The 20098-nt window shown below is 47.0% G+C and overlaps 1 protein-coding gene across 4 annotated transcripts in view; it reads right to left on the minus strand.

The window, feature by feature from the left end:
• The window catches only part of CEP112 (centrosomal protein 112), a 301353-nt gene that overhangs the window by 89649 nt on the left and 191606 nt on the right, over nt 1–20098 (minus strand). For 3 of the 4 annotated variants that reach the window (XM_043905758.1, XM_043905757.1, XM_043905756.1), the window contains one exon: nt 10612–10842. The exons of the other annotated variant lie outside the window; for it this stretch is intronic. In XM_043905758.1, the coding sequence (XP_043761693.1) occupies nt 10612–10842 (231 nt within the window). The remainder of the gene's footprint in view (nt 1–10611; nt 10843–20098) is intronic. 4 annotated transcript variants of the gene reach the window in all.

Genomic DNA, 20098 nt, shown 5'->3' on the forward strand with positions numbered 1-20098 from the left:
AATTCTCTGGCCTCGGGATGCATTTTCTATGATGAGACTTCATTTGACTCTATATATGTTAGGTTTGTTTTGAGAAGTCATTTTTAAAAATTCATCACTCTAGTAATAAAATATGCTTCTGTGAGAAATAAAGTATGTTAACATAAGTTGCTTCACTGAATTAAAATTAATCCTCCATAGAGAAAACTGTTAAACAATACTTATCTGATAATATAGAAATTCCAAAGAAGCTACCAAAAAAGTAACTAGAGCAAATAAGTGAGTTTATAAAGGTCATAGGGTACACAATCACTATTGAAAAACTCTATTGTACTTCTCAATAGTAGTAATGAAACAACGAGAATGCTGAAACATGAAATGATTAGGTATAAATCTAATAAAATTAAAGCAACATCTGTATGCTGAGAACTGCAAATGCTGATGAAAGACAATAAAGAAAGCTAAATAAATGACAGTAAAGTTCATGGACTGGGATACTGAATATCATTAAGATTTCACTTTTTTCCAAACTGAGAAATAGATTTAATACAATTGAAAAGTCCCAGTAGGATTCTGTGCAGAATTCATTTCACTGACTCTAAGATCAAAAGAACTACCATGAGCAAAACTATTCTGAAAAAGAACGAAGTTGGACAAACCATACTACTTGTCTCCAAGACTGATGATAAAAGCTACAATAATTAAGACAGTGTGGCATTGGTGAAGGAAAGATATACATGTCAACAGAACAAAATTTGAGAGTCTAGTATGCACACACGGATGGCCAACTGATTTTCAATAAAGCTGCGAAGATGATTCAATGGAGAAAAAATCTTTTCAACAAACAGTCTTGATATAATGGAATCAATCTACATCTTGCACCAGTCACATGAACCATAGAAACAAATATAAAACTTGTAAAAGAAAACAGGAGAAAATCCCTGTGACATTATGATAGGCAAAAATTTCTTAGAAATGACACCAAAAGCCTGACCTTAAAAGAACAAACTGATAAACTGGATTACATAAATATTAGGAACTTCTGCTCTTTGAAAAATACTGTAAAAAAAAATACTGAAAAAAAGAATGAAAAGAAGCCACTGACTGTAAAAGTGTTTCCAAATCATAAATCTTATGAAGAATTTGTATCTAAAATACATTAAGAACACTCAAAATTCAATAGTAAGACAACAAATAACTGAATATGAAATGAGAAAAACATTTAAATAAACACTATACCAAGGACAGAGGAGCCTGGTGTGCTGCAGTCCAAGGGGTCCCAAAGAGTGGGAGCCGGCTGAGCGACTGAACACCACCTTAAAATACTGGGGCGAGAGGGCTTGAGGCAGCCAGTGACTGACGCACCCAGCACCGAGATCTGTCTCTCGAGACGACTCCCCCCCGGGTCTCCATCTTACCTTCTTCTCTTTGAGGCCAGACGGTCCGGGGTCCCTCGGGGGCCACAGACTCCCAGCCTGCTCTGTCTCGGGGGGGCCACCACAATCTCCCCTCAGCCCCATCAGACACCGGGCCTGACTTTCCCTGAGACCTGAGGAGTCTAAGGTCAGAGCAGCCCACGTCCTTTGCCTCATGGATACCCAGGAGCCGGCCGAGAGCAGGAAGCAGGCTCGGGAGAGGCACCGCTCCAACTCTGCTCTGATGCCCCTGGGGCACAGCCTCCCGCCCCGGCAGACAGGCGCTCAGGTGGGTGGCAGCAGCGAGGTCACAATCCGGCTGTTACTAGCATCACGCAGGGCTGAGGACCACATGCCCTGTCCTGTGCCTCTGTCTCCCAGGGGCAGGGTGGGCAGGAGGCTGAAGACGCCCCCGGGCTTAGGGCCAGGACAACAAGCCGCTGGGGACTTCCGCACATCACTGCTCAGCCTAGAGTGGTGATGATGAAGAGCATTCTGAAAGAACTGAAGAACGTAACTTGAAAATCACATATACACCATCTGGCAAAGAAATCAATGAGCACATTCCCTTTTCCCCTAAATGCAAGGTTATCTTTGGCTTACTTCTCCTGTCATCTCAGGAGCATGTGTGCTAAGTCGCTTCAGTCGGGTCCGACTCTGTGCAACCCCATGGACTGCAGCCTGCCAGGCTCCTCTGTCCATGGCATTCTCCAGGCAAGAACACTGGAGCGGGTTGTCATTTCTTCCTTTAGGGGATCTTCCTGACCTGAGGATCTTCCTGACCCAGGGATCAAGCCCATGTCGCCTGCATTAGCAGGTGGATTCTATACCACTGAGCCACCAGGGAAGTCCACTCAGGCCCTTTTTAAATTCTGTGGCTTAGGGTCTGTCTCTCCTGCTGGTGTGTGAACTCTGCGAAGGCAGGAATCTCTGCTGTTTGTTCACTGCTATAGCAAGCCTCCAGGACCACTACACACAGAGTAGGTATCAAACGCTAAGGCATTACAAACGCGCCATTGCCTGCTAATCGCCCGTAGCATCCACGCTTCTTTTTTTAAATAGTAACCCTAGCGCACGTGCTCACAAGTCCCTGCTCCCCTGCAGTAGCCCAGGACTAGGATTTCTCCAGCACGGTGTGACGGGAGTGAGAGGCAGCTGCCGTCCCACTTCCTAGAGGCACGTCGTTTGCCCTCGTCCTCCTTGCCCCTTCCTGCCGCGTGAGCACGGGTGACGGGCAGAGGGAGGGTCCACACTGGAGACGACAGAGCCACGCCACCAGCCAGCCGGGCCCCATGACCTCCTGGGACGGAACCATTGGCTCCCGCCCTGAACCAGACTGTGATGAGAGAGCAAGATAAACTCCCAACCTCACTTGTCCACGGTTTGGGGATTCTTTTTTACAGAAGCTTGGGCTCACTGTAAAGAATATGGAGAAGACTTCGTACAATTTTTCACTTTTGATTTATCAACATAGTGAATTACACTAATAGCATTCCTAATATCAAGCCATTTTTGCATTCCTGGAATAATCTCATGTGGCCATGGTGAGCTGCTGTTGTTCAGGAGCTAAGTCATGTCTAATTCTATGCGACCCCATGAACTGCAGCGATCAAGGCCTCCCTGTCCTTCACCATCTCCCGGAGCTTGCTCAAACTCATGTCCATTGAGTCGGTGATGCGGTCCAACCAACTCATCCTCTGTCGCCCCCTTGTCCTCCTGCCTTCAATCTCTCCCAGCATCAGGGTCTTTTCCAAAGAGTTGGCTCTTCGCATCAGGTGGCCAAAGTACTGGAGCTTTACCTTCAGCGTCAGTCCTTCCAATGAACATGTAGGGTTTATTTCCTTTAGGATTGACTGGTTTGATCTCCTTGCTGTCCAAGGGACTCTCAAGAGTTTTCTCCAGCACCACAATTCAGAAGCATCAACTCTTTGGCACTCAGCCTTCTTTATGGTCCAACTCTCACATCTGTACATGACTACTGGAAAAAACATCCCTGTGACTATATCGACCTTTGCTGGCAAAGTAACGTCTTTGCTTTTTAATACTCTATTGCATGATGTTTTAAATGCAATACTAACCTCTACTGCCTAATATTTTATTGGCTCTTTTTACAATATTCATGAGTGAGATTAATTTGTGTTTAGAGGGATATCATTTTCAGGTTTTAGTATTGATATTATGGTAACCAGAAAAGATTACTAGATCAAAAGGCATAGATATTTTTAAACTTAATAACATAGGTTACTGAAGGCTTTGAGGAAGGTTGTAGCAATTTATACTCAGTAACAGCACTTTAGAATATTTATTCACTGCACCCTCAGTATTTTGTACCCTTATTTTAAAACAATACTCAGTATTATTTATAGTAATAGTATCATGCTTATTTGATATATGAAAAGTAGCTTCTTGTCTCAGTATTTCCTTGATTACTTGTGAAGACAAAGAGGTTTATTTCAGCCAATCACACTTTTCCTGGTCATATACATTACTATTATTTTTTACTGTATCTTGTATAGTACTCAATTAAATTAACTGACCACTTAAAATCATATTTAATCCTCATGATACTGCCTCACCCAGAATAACTGCTTTCCTTTCGTGATGAACGATGGTCAGAACGAGACTTGACTCTCGGCCCAGGGCCGTCCGCTGTCCTGTGCCGACTCCTCCGCAACCTCAGACCCGACACCCGACACCTAACGCCCGTCTGCCTGCCAAGCGCTGTCGTCTCACAGAGGCGAACACACACCCAGGAGCCTTCGGGTAGGACACTGGTGCCCACTCCTCAGTCCGAAGGTCACTTTCTGAAGATGGCAGATACACTGGTCTACCTTCAGCAGCTCCTCAAGTTAATAACTACCTTTTGCTGCACTGATCTAAGAGGTTTTTCCTTCATTCTACGTAAAAAATTTTCCCTCAAGAACATCCAAAAGGAGAAAGCCAGCAACTTCTGGTGAACAGCGGTGCTCCCCTCTCTTCTGGTACAGTTGGCACATTAGGAAGTTAGGCCACAGAATGAAAAGGGGGACTTGGAAATTTTAAATGTTTACTTTTAAAACAAACTGATTTATTTATGACTCTAGATGTTATTTTCAAATAACCCCTAACATAAAATATACTGTCTTTTAATTTTCTCCTGGTAAGACAGCTGTCTAGCTTAGGCACACAGGACTGTGATCTGCTCTCCAGACTTGCTAGAAAGCAGGAGTGCTCTGCCTCGGGCAGCAGGGTGGAGGGGGGAGGTGCAGAAGGTCCTCAGGAGACCAGGCATGCCCCCCTCCTCCGTCCACATGCCAGACTCTGCATTCCCACTCCCGTGGGGGCGGTGAGACCTTGACCATGTAAATATTCAAGCTCGAATGATGACAGACATGCTGCTATTTCCGCTTAATAAGCAAACACCCCAGAAACGATTCCAGGGTTTACTTCGTGGAATCACTGAGAAACAGGCGCATCACATGAGAATCAGGAGCAGGAGAGATCTGGGAACTGGTGTAAAACTGAGCCTTGAAGGGATATACAGCTCCTCTTGATACATGTGCATAAGACCTAGCCCCCATTACCACCCAAAGAGGGCTTACAATTGAGGCAACTGAAGATACTTTAAAATTCTAAATGTTAATAAGCAGAGTACATCATACAAAATGCCGGACTGGATGAAGCACAAACTGGAATCAACATTACCAGGAGAAATATCAATAACCTCAGATACGCAAATGACACCACCCTTACGGCAGAAAGCGAAGAGGAACTAAAGAGCCTCTTGATGATGGTGAATGAGGAAAGTGAAAAAGCTGGCTTAAAAATCAACATTCAAAAAATAAAGATCATGGCACCCAGTCCCATCACTTCATGGCAAATAGATGGGGAAAAAATGGAAACAGTGACAGATACTATTTTCTTGGTCTCCAAAATCACTGCAGATGGTGACTGCAGCCATGAAATTAAAAGATGCTTGCTCTTTGGAAGAAAATCTATGACAAACCTAGACAGCATATTAAAAAGCAGGAACATTACTTCGCCAACGTATAGTCAAAGCTATGCTTTTTCCAGGAGTCAAGTACGCATGTGAGAGTTGGATCATAAAGACGGCTGAGCACCAAAGAATTGATGTTTTGAACTGTACTGTTGGAGAAGACTCTTGAGAGTCCCTTGGACTGCAAGGAGGTCAAACCAGTCAATCCTAAAGGAAATCAGACCTGAATACTCATCGGGAGAACTGATACTGAAGCTGAAGCTCCAATACTTTGGCCACCTGATGTAAAGAGCTGATTCATTGAAAAAGACCCTGATGCTGGGAAAGACTGAAGGCAGGAGAAGAAGGGGATGACAGAGGATGAGATGGTTGGATGGCATCACTGACCCAATGGACATGAGTTTGAGCAAACTCCGGGAAGACTGGCGTGCTGCAGTCCATGGGGTCACAAAGAGTTGGACACGTCTGAGCAACTGAACAATAAATATAAATGAACACCAGATCATCACACTCAGATTATGAACATGCCCAAAGTTTTTCACTGTGTGGATCACAACAAACTGTGGAAAATTCTTAAAGAGATGGGAATACCAGATCACCTGACCTGCCTCCTGAGAAATCTGTATGCAGGTCAAGAAGCAACAGTTAGAACTGGACATGGAACAACAGACTGGTTCCAAATAGGGAAAGGAGTACGTCAAGGCTGTATATTGTCACCCTGCTTATTTAACTTATGTGCAGGGTACATCACACAAAATGCCAGGCTGGATGAAGCACAAGCTGGAATCAAGATTGCTGGGAGAAATATCAATAACCTCAGGTATGCAGATGACACCATTCTTATGGCAGAAAGTGAAGAACTAAAGAGCTTCTTGATGAAAGTGAAAGAGGAGAGAGAAAAACTTGACTTAAAACTCAACATTAAAAAAACTAAGATCATGGCATCCGGTCCTATCACTTCATAGCAAATAGATGGGGAAACAATGGAAACAGTGACAGACTTCATTTTTGGGGGCTCCAAAATCACTGCAGATGGTGACTGCAGCCATGAAATTAAAAGACACTTGCTCCTTGGAAGAAAAGCTATGACCAACCTAGACAGCATATTAAAAAGCAGAGACATTTCTTTGCCAACAAAGATCCATCTAGTAAAAGAAGAGACATTACTTTGCCAACAAAGATCCATCTAGTCAAAGCTATGGTTTTTCCAGTAGTCATGTATGGATGTGAGAGTTGGACTATAAAGAAAGCTGAGTGCAGAAGAATTGATGCCTTTGAACTGTAGTGTTGGAAAAGACTCTTGAGGGTCCCTTGGACTTCAAGGAGATCCAACCAGTCCATCCTAAAGGAAATCAGCCCTGAATATTCATTGGAGGGACTGATGCTGAAACTCCAATACTTTGGTCACCTGATATGAAGAACTGACTCACTGGAAAAGACTCTGATGCTGGGAAAGATTGAGGGCCGGAGGAAATGGGGATGACAGTGGATGAGATGGCATCACCGACTCAATGGACATGGGTTTGAGTAAGTTCTGGGAGTTGGTGACGGACAGGGAGGCCTGGCGTGCTACAGTTCATGGGGTTGCAAAGAGTGGGACATGACTAAGCGACTGAACTGAACTGAGTTTTCCAAGTTTCTGTCTGTGCAGGTTTTTTCTTTTGTATTAGATTAACTTATGGTTACGTTCAGAGGCATCACTAGAGCCCATCACACCAAGCTGAGGTGCACACACCCAGGAAACCCCAACCGGAAGCTGACCGACGAGTATGGAGCTCTGCGAGGGTCAAGCTGGATGCTGTGTGTCGATCAGTTTTTGTAAATTTGAACTGTTTGAGAATAACATTTAATTAAAAATTTTAAGGACACAAACTTCACCTTCTTTGCAAAGGAAAAACTTGGGGAAAAGATCAAAGTAAAAAGGACAGAATTGAGATCAGAATCCATTTTAAGTCAAGATGACAATGTCTTCATAAGTTAATATTAATCATTTAATTATAAATCTCAAAGGTTTAAGTAGTTTCTGTGACCTTAGCTTTGGATAATTATACCATATGGAGCTTTTCTTAAATTTGAAAAAACATGCTGAGTTGTTGCTCCAGGCCTTTGGTGACTTTCGGCTGGCAGAATTCCAGTATGGTCCTTCAGATGCCATTAAAATTATAGACCAGGAGCCCGAGCCTGTAAGTACCATGTCAATTTCACAAGAGCTTTTAAAATTCAGTACAGTGTGCAAAATGTGTGATGTGTTCATATATTTTAAGATATCAAATTGTGAAGCTTAAAGCCACTACTTACACTGGAGATTTCACAAAGGACCTGACAGAATACACTTTTGTGTTTCATAAAATCAATGGACAAAATTAAAAGGCAAATACCAAAAATACTTGCCACAAAGAATTTTCTCATGCTAAACACGAAGTTCATATAAGGTGATCAGAACAATGTAAGGACATCAACTGCAGAGAAACAGACGAAGGACATGAACACACAACTCTCAGGAAAGGAATCATGACCAACGAATCTGTTATAAATATCCAGTCTTACTCTTAAATAGGAAATTAGAATCAATAAATGTTTGTCACCAACACCCTGCCGCCCAAATTAGAGTACTAATACTAAGGACTGGCTATATGAAACAGATATTCTGTGGGGAAAAATATAAATTAGTACAACATTGTTGAAAAGCAACTTGACCCTGTAATTCAACTGGGATCTTAAACTAAGGGGAAAAATGGAAATGTTGACAAAATTTTTAGTATGAAGATGTTAATTTTTGCATCAATTTAGATAACAACTTTTAAAGCAAAATGTTTTAAAAAAATTGAAGAATCTCGGCCTGGGTGTCGCACCGAGAGGCCCGCCTGCGCTGAGGCTCTACCGACCGGAGAGGACAGGGGAGAGGGGACAGGGCGCCTTCCCGGGGCAGAGACCTGCGGGCAGGAGCGAGGGAGGCGGCCCCCAGGACCGGCCGCAGTCCCTGCGGCTCAGTGGGAGTCAGCTCACAGCCGCATCGCAGCCGCAAGCATCAGGGTCCACGGTCCCGCTAGGCGGCTCCTCCTCCCCTCTGGAGATGTTTTCAGCCTAAACCCCGACTCCTGCGCTCTGGGGACCACTCCTTCCTGCGGCAACCCGTCCTCCCCTAGCGCCCCCGCCTTCCTCACTGCCCCCTGTGGCCGCGCTCTGTCCACACCGCCGCCTGCAGCGCCCTGCCCATGGTCACAGCCATCCTCAGTTCCAAATCCTGGACCTTCCTCCCCGCTCACCCTTCCGGATTTTGTCACATCCTTGATAAGCGTCCTTTCCAAACCGCCTCCTGCTATTTCTAGGAAAATACACTTTTCTCCTCTTCCTCTCTGTCTCCTCCCCGTTATCACCAGTCCTGCATGTCTGGTGGTTTGGGGTATGACTCCCAGCCCCAGCGCTGCAGCCCCCGCTCTGTCCGGCCCTCCTGAGGGTCGTCTACAAACGCTCCTCCCAACCAAATTGCTACTGGGCCTGAATGGAGTGCACCCTCTCCGGGACCAGAGGCCCCGATAGGCCCGCTCGTGAATGCTGAGGGAGGGACTCACACGGAATGGCTGCCCTCTGGGCCGACTCAGACGCGCCTCCTCTGGCAGGGTCACCACCGTACTGCACCTCGAGGCGCCCTGGGGGCCCCTCATGGACTGACCCCTCTGCTGCGCTGGTCATGCCAACGCTGACGGAAGAGCCTAACAAGCCCTGTGGGTCCTGACACTTCAGGGCGAAGGAGCCCTGAGCGTCCCCGGGGTTTAAGCTCGGAGCTAAGACCAGCGCCGTGTGAGCTTGGCAGGCCTGCTGGTCAAGCCTGGCCAGAACCGCGCCGCCCGGTTCGCCTCCCAGCCACCTACATGTCCGTCACGGTGCGGCTCCGCGCCTGCCCGCCCTAGCCCCGCGTCGCGGCGTCCAGGGGAATCTCGCCTGTCCCAGGTGTGGCCCAGACGCCCTTATGAGCGCGCCTCCCCCCTCAGCCCGCCCTGCTCACCGCCCCTGCGTGTCCCGCAGCCGCCCCTGGCCACGGGCTCCTCAGGGACAGGGTCTCTCGTTCTCGCCTTTCTGCATGGTTCCCATGTGCTGGGATAACGCCTCAGACACAGATGTTCCAGAAATACTGGCCAAATAGACTACTGGCGGTATCCAATACTATTTTATTATCTATAACCTGTATATCCGTTAACACCACATATAAACCTGTACTTGAAAACTTTCCGCTATTATTGAGGAAAAGAACCCTTTAAAACGTGGACGCCTGATTTAAGAGAACGGAGGCCTCAGCTGCCTGTTTTAAGTGTGGCTTCACTATCTGGAGTTTAACCCTCGGGGCACACGGTGCCCAGGCCACTGAAGCCTGTGTCCTTGGAGACACTCTGCCCGGTGGGCAGCGGTGAGCGGCGGGGCGGGAGCGCTATCCTCATCGTCCCCCTGGCTGTGGCCAGAGGCTGAGACGCCCCGCAGCAGACGCCCCGGCCCGGACACTGTGCATTCTGCCTCAAAGCTCTGACTGTGCTGCTCTGATGAGATGGCCACCCGCGACCCCACTGGGTGCACGACGGCCCGCGGCTGGCCGTGTCCCTGAGGCTCCGACGCTCCCCCGCCTCTCAGCAGAGGGGACTGAGGCCATGTGCCCGCTGCTCCAGCACCGCCCTGCAGCCGCACCGGACGACCCGCTCACAGCGCCCCCTCTGTCCCCCGCCGCCCCGACACGTCTGAGCCCGAAGCAAACCCTGAGCCCCGCTGCGGACACCTGGGCCCCAAGGGGACGGGGCTGGTCACCACCCTCCGTGCCCCTGGCCACCCCAGCACGGTCACCTCCCGCCCGAGTTCCCGAGTAGTTGAACTGGTCTCCCTGCGTCCAGCTCTGCCCTCAGTGGGCCTGCTCAGAGAACCGTCAGCCGGGACCCACCCCCGGCCTCCGCGGCTCACAGGGGCAAAGCCCAGGCCCGTCCAGGGCCTCCACTCAACGCCGAGCCCACACACTCCGGCCCAGTGTGATGCTCGACAGCACACGCGTCTTTGGTCACTTGGCAGGGGTGCTCCGTCAGTCCCTCCCAGGGAGGCAGGGGCGAGTTGGAGAAGCCTGAGACGTGCACACCACGCACCTGCAAGGCTTATAAACTGGGGGGACGGCTCCAGGCCACCCCTGAGAGGTGAGCCCGGAAGGCAAGGCGGCGGCCTGGGCCCCGCGCGCGCCAGCCCGCCTCCCACTGCCCGGCCGCCTACCTTCTCCAGCGTCAGCTCCGTCTCGGCGGCGTGGGTCTTCTTCAGCTCAAGCCTCATCTTCTCCGACTCGGCCTTCAGCTTGCTCACCGCCGCCTCGTGGTCCCGCGCGGCCCTCTGCTTCTCCTCCTCCCGCAGGAGCCCCAGCTCCACCAGCTGCTGCTTCCGCTGCGAGTTCACGCTGACCAGCTCCTCTCTCAGCTTATGCACCTGCGCCTCCATGTCCGCGAGCACCTTGCGAGGGAAACGGCAGAGGCTGTGACGGGGGTGGGAAGGACGCAACCCGCCAGAGGCCAGACAGACGCGCCCGCCGCCCCCGTCCTCCGCCTCCTGCTCCGGCCCGCCAGCCCCTCCTGGCTCCGTGGCAAACGCCACCCGAAATGTTTTACCCCTAACAACGCCTTTAGTTTTGTTTCAAATACCTTTGTAAATGGAATATTACTTGGTTCTTCTGCAACTTGCTTCTTCAAGTATTTGGCATTATGTTTCTGAGATTCCTCAGTACTTGCTACTCAATTTTTGTTTTTATTTCATTGATTTCTGCTCTTATTTTTGATATGTCCTGCATTCTACATTCTTGGAGTCTTTTTTAATTCTTCTAACTTCTTATCTTGGATATTTCACTCATTTATTTTTATCCTTCCTTCTTTCTTGATTTATAAACTTAAGACTATAAACACCACTCTACTGCTGTGTAAGTTTAACCTCTTAGATACACGGTATTTTCATTATCATTTAATTCAAAGCATTTTTAACTTTCATTTTTATTTTTTCTTTGACTTATGACCTGTTTACAAGTATGTTTCTTAATTCCCAAACACGTGGGCATACTAACTTCCCAGGGTTGTCACAACAAAGTACGAAAAAGTGGGTAGCTTTAGACAGGTTTACTCTCTCAAAGTTCTAGAGGCTACAGAATTATCACGCTGGACTTATTAATTTAACATCTCTGTTCCATTCTCTCTCCACTCATTATGAACTCACACAGATGTAAATTACATCTTCCTATTTTTTTCATTTCATGAATTTCTCATATTTTCCATCTCTCTTCCTCTCATCTACATTCTAGGCATTTTCTGCATGTAATTAGATCTCAAATCCATACAGATTCTGAATTTCAGTTGTTTTGTTTTTATTTTGGGGAGTTTATTCTTATAGAAATGTGTCTGGTGAGTTTTAAATGCCTTTAACCGCTTTAGTAAATAACTTCAAGTCCTTTAAAGTCTTTCACTTTACAGCACATACTAACCATGACTCCTCGATCTGCAGTTCATGATTCCAGCATCTCGACTGTTGTTCAGAATTTTTAAGACCCTGGGTTCATCATGCTTTGCTTTTTGTCACACTATGTTGTTACTCTTTTCAAACACAGGCTCGTATCTGATGGGACTGGAAGTGGTTCTCCAGCCGCCATCTGACCCTGACAGACCCTGAAGATGTCAGCGTGTCTGGATGGCTTTAGAGCAAGTTTTCAGCCTCGTATCCCAGGGCACACCGAGATGGGAGTTCAGGCATCGGATGTTCATGAGCACTGGCTTGTAGGCGTGGATTTTCAGGGGCACCTCACTCAACACTAAGGTTGTTTCTAGTTTACTGGTTTCTTTTTTTTATTGAAGTACAGTTGCTTTAAGGGCTTCCCCTATGACTCAGTGGGTAAAGGATCTGCGTGCAATGCAGGAGACACAGGAGACCTGAGTTCGATCCGTGGGTCAGGAGGATCCCCTGGAGAAGGAAATGGCCACCCACTCCAGTATTCTTTCCTGGAAAACCCGTGGATGGAGGAGCCCAGTGGGCTGCAGTCCACGGGTCACAGCGACAGTCGCCTTATAATGTTGTTGGTTTCTGCTGCACAGCAGAGGGAACATGTACATACATATACACGTTTACATGCTGGTGTTTAGTTGCTGAGTCGTGTTCAACTCTTTGCAACTCCATGGACTACAGCCTGTCAGGCTCCTTTGTCCATGGATTTCCCAGGCAACAATGTTGGAGTGAGTGGCCATTTCCTCCTCCAGGGGATCTTCCCGACACAGGGATCAAACCTGCATCTCCTGCATTAGCAGGCGGATTCTTTACCACTGGTGGTTCAGACGGTAAGGCGTCTGCCTACAACGTGGGAGACCCGGGTTCGATCCCTGGGTTGGGAAGATCCTCTGGAGAAGGAAATGGCAGCCCACTCCAGTACTCTTGCCTGGAAAATCCCATGGATGGAGGAGCGTGGTAGGCTACAGTCCATGGGGTCGCAAAGAGGCGGACACGACTGAGCGGCTTCACTTCACTTTCACTGGGGAGGCCCTATATACACGGACCCTCTTCTTCAGATTTCTTTCCCGTTTAGGCCACCACGAGCGCCGAGCAGAGTTCCCAGTGCTGCGCAGCGGGTTCTCATCCGTTATCTGTTTAATACGCGGTGGTGCGCACAGCCGACGCCGCTCTCCCGGTTCTCATCGTCTATCTGTTTAATACGCGGTGGTGCGCACAGCCGACGCCGCTCTCCCGGTTCTCATCCGCTATCTGTTTAATACGCGGTGGTGCGCACAGGCGACGCCGCTCTCCCGGTTCTCATCCGCTATCTGTTTAATACGCGGTGGTGCGCACAGCCGACGCCGCTCTCCCGGTTCTCATCGTCTATCTGTTTAATACGCGGTGGTGCGCACAGCCGACGCCACTCTCCCGGTTCTCATCGGCTACCTGTTTAATACGCGGTGGTGCGCACAGCCGACGCCACTCTCCCGGTTCTCATCGTCTATCTGTTTAATACGCGGTGGTGCGCACAGCCGACGCCGCTCTCCCGGTTCTCATCGGCTACCTGTTTAATACGCGGTGGTGCGCACAGCCGACGCCGCTCTCCCGGTTCTCATCGGCTACCTGTTTAATACGCGGTGGTGCGCACAGCCGACGCCGCTCTCCCGGTTCTCATCGTCTATCTGTTTAATACGCGGTGGTGCGCACAGCCGACGCCGCTCTCCCGGTTCTCATCGGTTACCTGTTTAATTCGCGGTGGTGCGCACAGCCGATGCCGCTCTCCCGGTTCTCATCGGCTACCTGTTTAATTCGCGGTGGTGCGCACAGCCGACGCCGCTCTCCCGGTTCTCATCGGTTACCTGTTTAATACGCGGTGGTGCGCACAGCCGACGCCGCTCTCCCGGTTCTCATCCGCTATCTGTTTAATACGCGGTGGTGCGCACAGGCGACGCCGCTCTCCCGGTTCTCATCCGCTATCTGTTTAATACGCGGTGGTGCGCACAGCCGACGCCGCTCTCCCGGTTCTCATCGTCTATCTGTTTAATACGCGGTGGTGCGCACAGCCGACGCCGCTCTCCCGGTTCTCATCGGCTACCTGTTTAATACGCGGTGGTGCGCACAGCCGACGCCACTCTCCCGGTTCTCATCTGCTATCTGTTTAATTCGCGGTGGTGCGCACAGCCGACGCCGCTCTCCCGGTTCTCATCGGTTACCTGTTTAATACGCGGTGGTGAGCACAGCCGACGCCACTCTCCCGGTTCTCATCCGCTATCTGTTTAATACGCGGTGGTGCGCACAGCCGACGCCGCTCTCCCGGTTCTCATCAGTTATCTGTTTAATACGCGGTGGTGCGCACAGCTGACGCCGCTCTCCCGGTTCTCATCGTCTATCTGTTTAATGCGCGGTGGTGCGCACAGCCGACGCCGCTCTCCCGGTTCTCATCCGCTATCTGTTTAATACGCGGTGGTGCGCACAGCCGACGCCGCTCTCCCGGTTCTCATCGGTTACCTGTTTAATTCGCGGTGGTGCGCACAGCCGATGCCGCTCTCCCGGTTCTCATCGGCTATCTGTTTAATTCGCGGTGGTGCGCACAGCCAACGCCGCTCTCCCGGTTCTCATCGCTTACCTGTTTAATACGCGGTGGTGCGCACAGCCGACGCCACTCTCCCGGTTCTCATCAGTTATCTGTTTAATACGCGGTGGTGCGCACAGCCGACGCCGCTCTCCCAGCTCATCCCCCCCTGCTTCTTCCCTGCTTGATGACAGTTCTCCAGTTTCTGACTCATTGGCACCTGGTGGCTCTTTGGTGTCCCAGCCCGAGGCCCAGTGGCAGCCTAGATCATCACCTTAAGCAAACCCTGGACTTTGTTTTACTCCTGTGCCCAATAAAAGTTCCCAAACTCAAGTTCAAGTTTACTTGGTTTTAGAAAAGGTCCTCAAGGGCGAGAGCTGTCTTCAGCACTCCGCTCACACTTCTGGGTTTCTGTTTTCATTTAAATGTTGACATCTGCGCATCCTAACTAACTCAACCACTTGTGAATACACACACACAATGTTCTTTAAAAAACTGTATCTGGCCTTCCGAGTTGTTTTCACAGGGAAAGCAGAGCAAGGACCCTGGCATGCCCAGCTACCAGATGACCGGCTGGTTCAGGCTGAGGGGCCTTGGTGTTGCTGTGACTGTCTGTGCATTAGCTGAGAACACGGCATTTTCTGAAAAACAGTGGGAACTGTTCAAGGCACTGCGCACTTCAACAGGCACCATATAACCCAACTATCACCTGACTGGACACACCTTCCAGGGCTGGGCATCATCATTCTGTATATTTTTATCAGTTGACTAGGTACATAATGGTAACTTAGAGGAAGGTGTTTTAAATTGCTGGCAACACTGGTAACGCACTGGCTTCAATCCAACAGTGATTTTCAAATAGAAAAACTATGCTGAAAAATGTATCCACTAATTATGGAAGAAATAAACATTAAGTGAAAGGACTCAATGCCGAAGGCGTCCCTCAGGTATTTAGTATTTCAGTCATTAGCATGTGCTGATAACCAGAGTGAGGAAACTGCCAAGATCAATCTGGAATAGATGTGTTCATTTTTCTTTAATATTATAAATAGTAAGCTATAAAACTTCACCTATGTGACTGACATAAAAGAGCAGAATTATTTTAAAAATTCAAAAATTACTAAAGGCTGTGTCTCTAAGAGACAAACCATAAGGACAACTTTTAGTTAACCTGACTCTTAAATAACAGTTCAAAAACATACAGACCAGAAAGCATGGAAGCAACCCCAATGTCCCTTGATGGATAAATGGATAAGCGAAGTGCGGTTTATACACACAGTGGGATATTATTCAGCCTTAGAGAGGAAGCAAAGTCTGCAATATGCTACAACACATATGGATCTTGAAGACATGATGCTAAGTGAAATAAGCCAGAAGTCAAAGGCTGTGTGATTCTCCTTATGTAAGGTACCTAGAAGAGTCAAAACCACACAGATAGAGAGTATAAGGGGATTGTCAGGGCCTGTGGGTGAAGAAAGGAGAGTTGTTGTTTTAATGGAGACAGTCTCAGCTTTACAAGATGAAAAGAGTTACGTGATAGATGGTGATGATGGTCTCACACAAGGTGAATGTACCTAATATCACTGACCTGTACACCTAAAAATGGTTAAGATGGCAAATTTTATATTGTGTGTATTCTACCATGATAAAAAATTAATTACAAAAACCCTCCAACAACACAGACCAGTTTCCTCAGAAAGATAATGGCTCCTGAAACCACACTGAATCTGAAAAGTTCTGGCAAAAGAAGTGGCAGGCTTATCATCATCTTATAAATGATTATGGATTGTCAGGACTATCATCCCAAGCAAACATTTTAAATGCTCTTTATGAAAGAAAAATACATTAATATTTAAATTGAGGACATGTCCATAGTTAAGAAGCAATCATTTTGATTATTTTCAAAGTTGAAGAATTATTCTATAAGCACTTTTGGAATAACAACACATTAACAACTTATTGATACATGAAGTCACTTTCATACATTTCATAGAGTTTATGGGCAATCCTCACCACAGACTGAGGTATTAATCTATAACTATACATAAGTCAGTATTTATTAAGACTTATGGTGAAGAAGCCACTGTGATAAGAGACCTCCAGAAAAGCATTTTGCCTAAAAGACTTTAGACTACAATACATAAGCTACACATACGCGTACATGCACACACACACACACACACACAACACAAACACAGCGTAAGAGCCAAGACAAAGGGTTACAAGAGGTCAGAGAGGGAGTGGTTATTTGAATGCAGAAGAATTCTGGAAAATTAAATAAAACCTAAGCATCTGAGATGGACCTTAAGAGAAAAGACAGTAGCATCTGGAGACAGAGGTAGATACAGGATGTTTCAGGCAGAAATAATGAGCCTCAGGAAAAAGCGAAACAGAGCATTAAAAAGGAAGAGAGGAGACTCAGAAAAGAGGAATTTGGTGCAGTTATTGAAGGATTTCAAAGTTTAATGTCTTCAGGTTTCCCACAAATTAAGATAAACCAAAAAGGAGCTCCTAATAAAAAAAATCACCAAACCACCACTGGTTAGTCAACAGAAACGGATTTCCACGCGCAAGCATTCAGATATCAGAAAAAGAATATAAACATGGATTAACTGTTTACAGAAACAAAGGATAGAGTTGCAAAATGAGTAAACCAGAAGAGATGAAACAAAAATGACCAGATTTGACAAAGAACCAAACATAATTGCCGAAAGTAAAAATGCTGCGTAAAAGACAGAATGGGTGAGTTAAGGCGGCACAGACACAGTGGAAGTGAGAGTAGTGAACCGGGAGGCAATCTTAGTACAAGACCCGAGGCACAGCACAATAATAGAGCCGAGCAGGGAAAACAGATTACACTCGGCAAGGGACATCCCAGAAGCAGCCAGCACACGAAGCCCCAGAGTTTGGTTTCTCGCACCATCCCCCAGTGAAAGGAGCCAGTGGTCCTTGGACGGATGGCAGGACATCCCTGAGCTAATCCGGGGACAGCCTGGTGCACTGGAAGCGGGCAAGTCACACTGACGGAGGCAGGTCTCAGGGACGGGCCAGGGGAGGAGTCCCCAGCGCCGCAGCTGGACCACCCGAGAAACCAGTGCCGGGCTCCACCGCGTGGACCCGCATGGGTAGACGTGATTCCACTGATAATGACAGGGAAGAGATCAGCGTTTCTCGCAGAAGAATTCCACATCACCATAGAAGCACATTCCACAAATCCCTCACAGACACTCCTCAAAACTGTCAAGATCATCAGAAATAAGGAAAATCTGACAAACTGTCCCAGTAAAGAGGAGACCAGGGAGACAGGAACTAAAATTAATGTGGCATTCTGGATGCAATCTTGGAACAGAGAAACACATTAGGTAAAAATTAAGGAAACCTGAAGAACATGTGGATTTCAGTTAATGATGATGTGTTAATATTTGTCATATAAAAAGATATGGAGTCTTCTCCAACACCACAGTTCAAAAGCATCAATTCTTCTGTGCTCAGCTTTCTTTATAGTCCAACTCTCACATCCATACATGACTACTGAAAAAACCATAGCCTTGACTAGACGAACCTTTATTGACAAAGTAATGTCTCTGCTTTTTAATATGCTGTCTAGGTTGGTCATAACTTTCCTTCCAAGGAGTAAGCATCTTTTAATTTCATGGATGCAATCACCATCTGCAGTGATTTTGGAGCCCAGAAAAATTAAGTCAGCCACTCTTTCCACTGTTTCCCCATCTATTTGCCATGAAGTGATGGGACTGGATGCCATGATCTTAGTTTTCTGAATGTTGAGCTTTAAGCCAACTTTTTCACTCTCCTCTTTCACTTTCATCAAGAGGCTCTTCAGTTCTTCTTCACTTTCTGCCATAAGGGTGGTGTCATCTGCACATCTGATGTTATTGATATTTCTCCTGGTAATCTTGATTCCAGCTTCTGGTTCTTCCAGGCCAGCATTTCTCATGATGTACTCTGCATATAAATTAAATAAGCAGGGTGACAATATACAGCCTTGACGTACTCCTTTTCCTATCTGGAACCAGTCTGTTGTTCCATGTCCAGTTCTAACTGTTGCTTCCTGCCTGCATACAGATTTCTCAAGAGGCAGGTCAGGTGGTCTGGTATTCCCATCTCTCAGAATTTTTCACAGTTTCTTGTGATCCACACAATCAAAGGCTTTGGCATAGTCAATAAAGCAGAAATAGATGTTTTCCTGGAACTCTCTTGTTTTTTCAATGATCCAGCGGATGTTGGCAATTTGATCTCTGGTTCCTCTGCCTTTTCTAAAACCAGTTTGAACATCTGGAAGTTCACGACCCCAAAAAGATGTCCTTTTCATTATAGGGGACTGGAATGCAAAAGTAGGAAGTCAAGAAACACCTGGAGTAACAGGCAAATTTGGCCTTGGAGTACAGAATGAAGCAGGGCAAAGGCTAATAGGGTTTTGCCAAGAGAATGCACTGGTCATAGCAAACACCCTCTTCCAACAACACAAGAGAAGACTACACATGGACATCACCAGATGGTCAACACCGAAATCAGATTGATTATATTCTTTGCAGCCAAAGATGGAGAAGCTCTATACAGTCAGCAAAAACAAGACCAGGAGCTGACTGTGGCTCAGATAATGAACTCCTTATTGCCAAATTCACACTTAAATTGAAGAAAGTGGGGCAAATCACTAGACCATTCAGGTATGACCTAAATCAAATCCCTTATGATTATACAGTGGAAGTGAGAAATAGATTTAAGGGACTAGATCTGATAGAGTGCCTGATGAACTATGGATGGAGGTTCATGACATTGTACAGGAGACAGGGAGTAAGATCATCCCCAAGAAAAAGAAGTGCAAAAAAGCAAAATGGCTGTCTGAGGAGACCTTACAAATAGCTGTGAAAAGAAGAGAAGCGAAAAGCAAAGGAGAATAGGAAAGATATTCCCATTTGAATGCAGAGTTCCAAAGAACAGCAAGGAGAGATAAGAAAGCCTTCCTCAGCGATCAGTGCAAAGAAATAGAGGAAAACAACAGAATGGGAAAGATTAGAGATCTCTTCAAGAAAATTTGAGATACCAAGGGAACATTTCATGCAAAGATGGGCTCAATAAAGGAAAGAAATGGTATGGACCTAACAGAAGCAAAAGATATTAAGAAGCGGTGGCAAGAATACACAGAAGAACTGTACAATAAAGATCTTCACGACCCAGATAATCACGATGGTGTGATCACTCACCTAGAGCCAGACATCCTGGAATGCGAAGTCAAGTGGGCCTTAGGAAGCATCACTATGAACGAAGCTAGTGGAGGTGATGGAATTCCAGTTGAGCTATTTCAAATGCTAAAAGGTGATGCTTTGAAAGTGCTGCACTCAATATGTCAGCAAATTTGGAAAACTCATCAGTGGCCACAGGACTGGAGAAGGTCAGTTTTCATCCCAATCCCAAAGAAAGGCAATGCCAAAGAATGCTCAAACTAAGGCCATGTTCAGTAAATCTTTAATCCAATTTTCTGCTGATGGATGGGGCTGTGTTCCATCCCTGCAGTTTGGCCTCAGACCAAACTACCATGGGAGTAATGGTGACCTCCTCCTAAAGGACTTCTGCTAGCATGCCGTGACCCCCAGGCCTCTGCAGTCAGCGTCACTGACCCTGCAGCAGGTCCTTTGGAAGAAAAGCTATGACAAA

The sequence above is a fragment of the Cervus elaphus genome, chromosome 5, assembly GCF_910594005.1.
Source record: "Cervus elaphus chromosome 5, mCerEla1.1, whole genome shotgun sequence".
In the NCBI taxonomy this organism is placed as follows: Eukaryota; Metazoa; Chordata; class Mammalia; order Artiodactyla; family Cervidae; genus Cervus; species Cervus elaphus.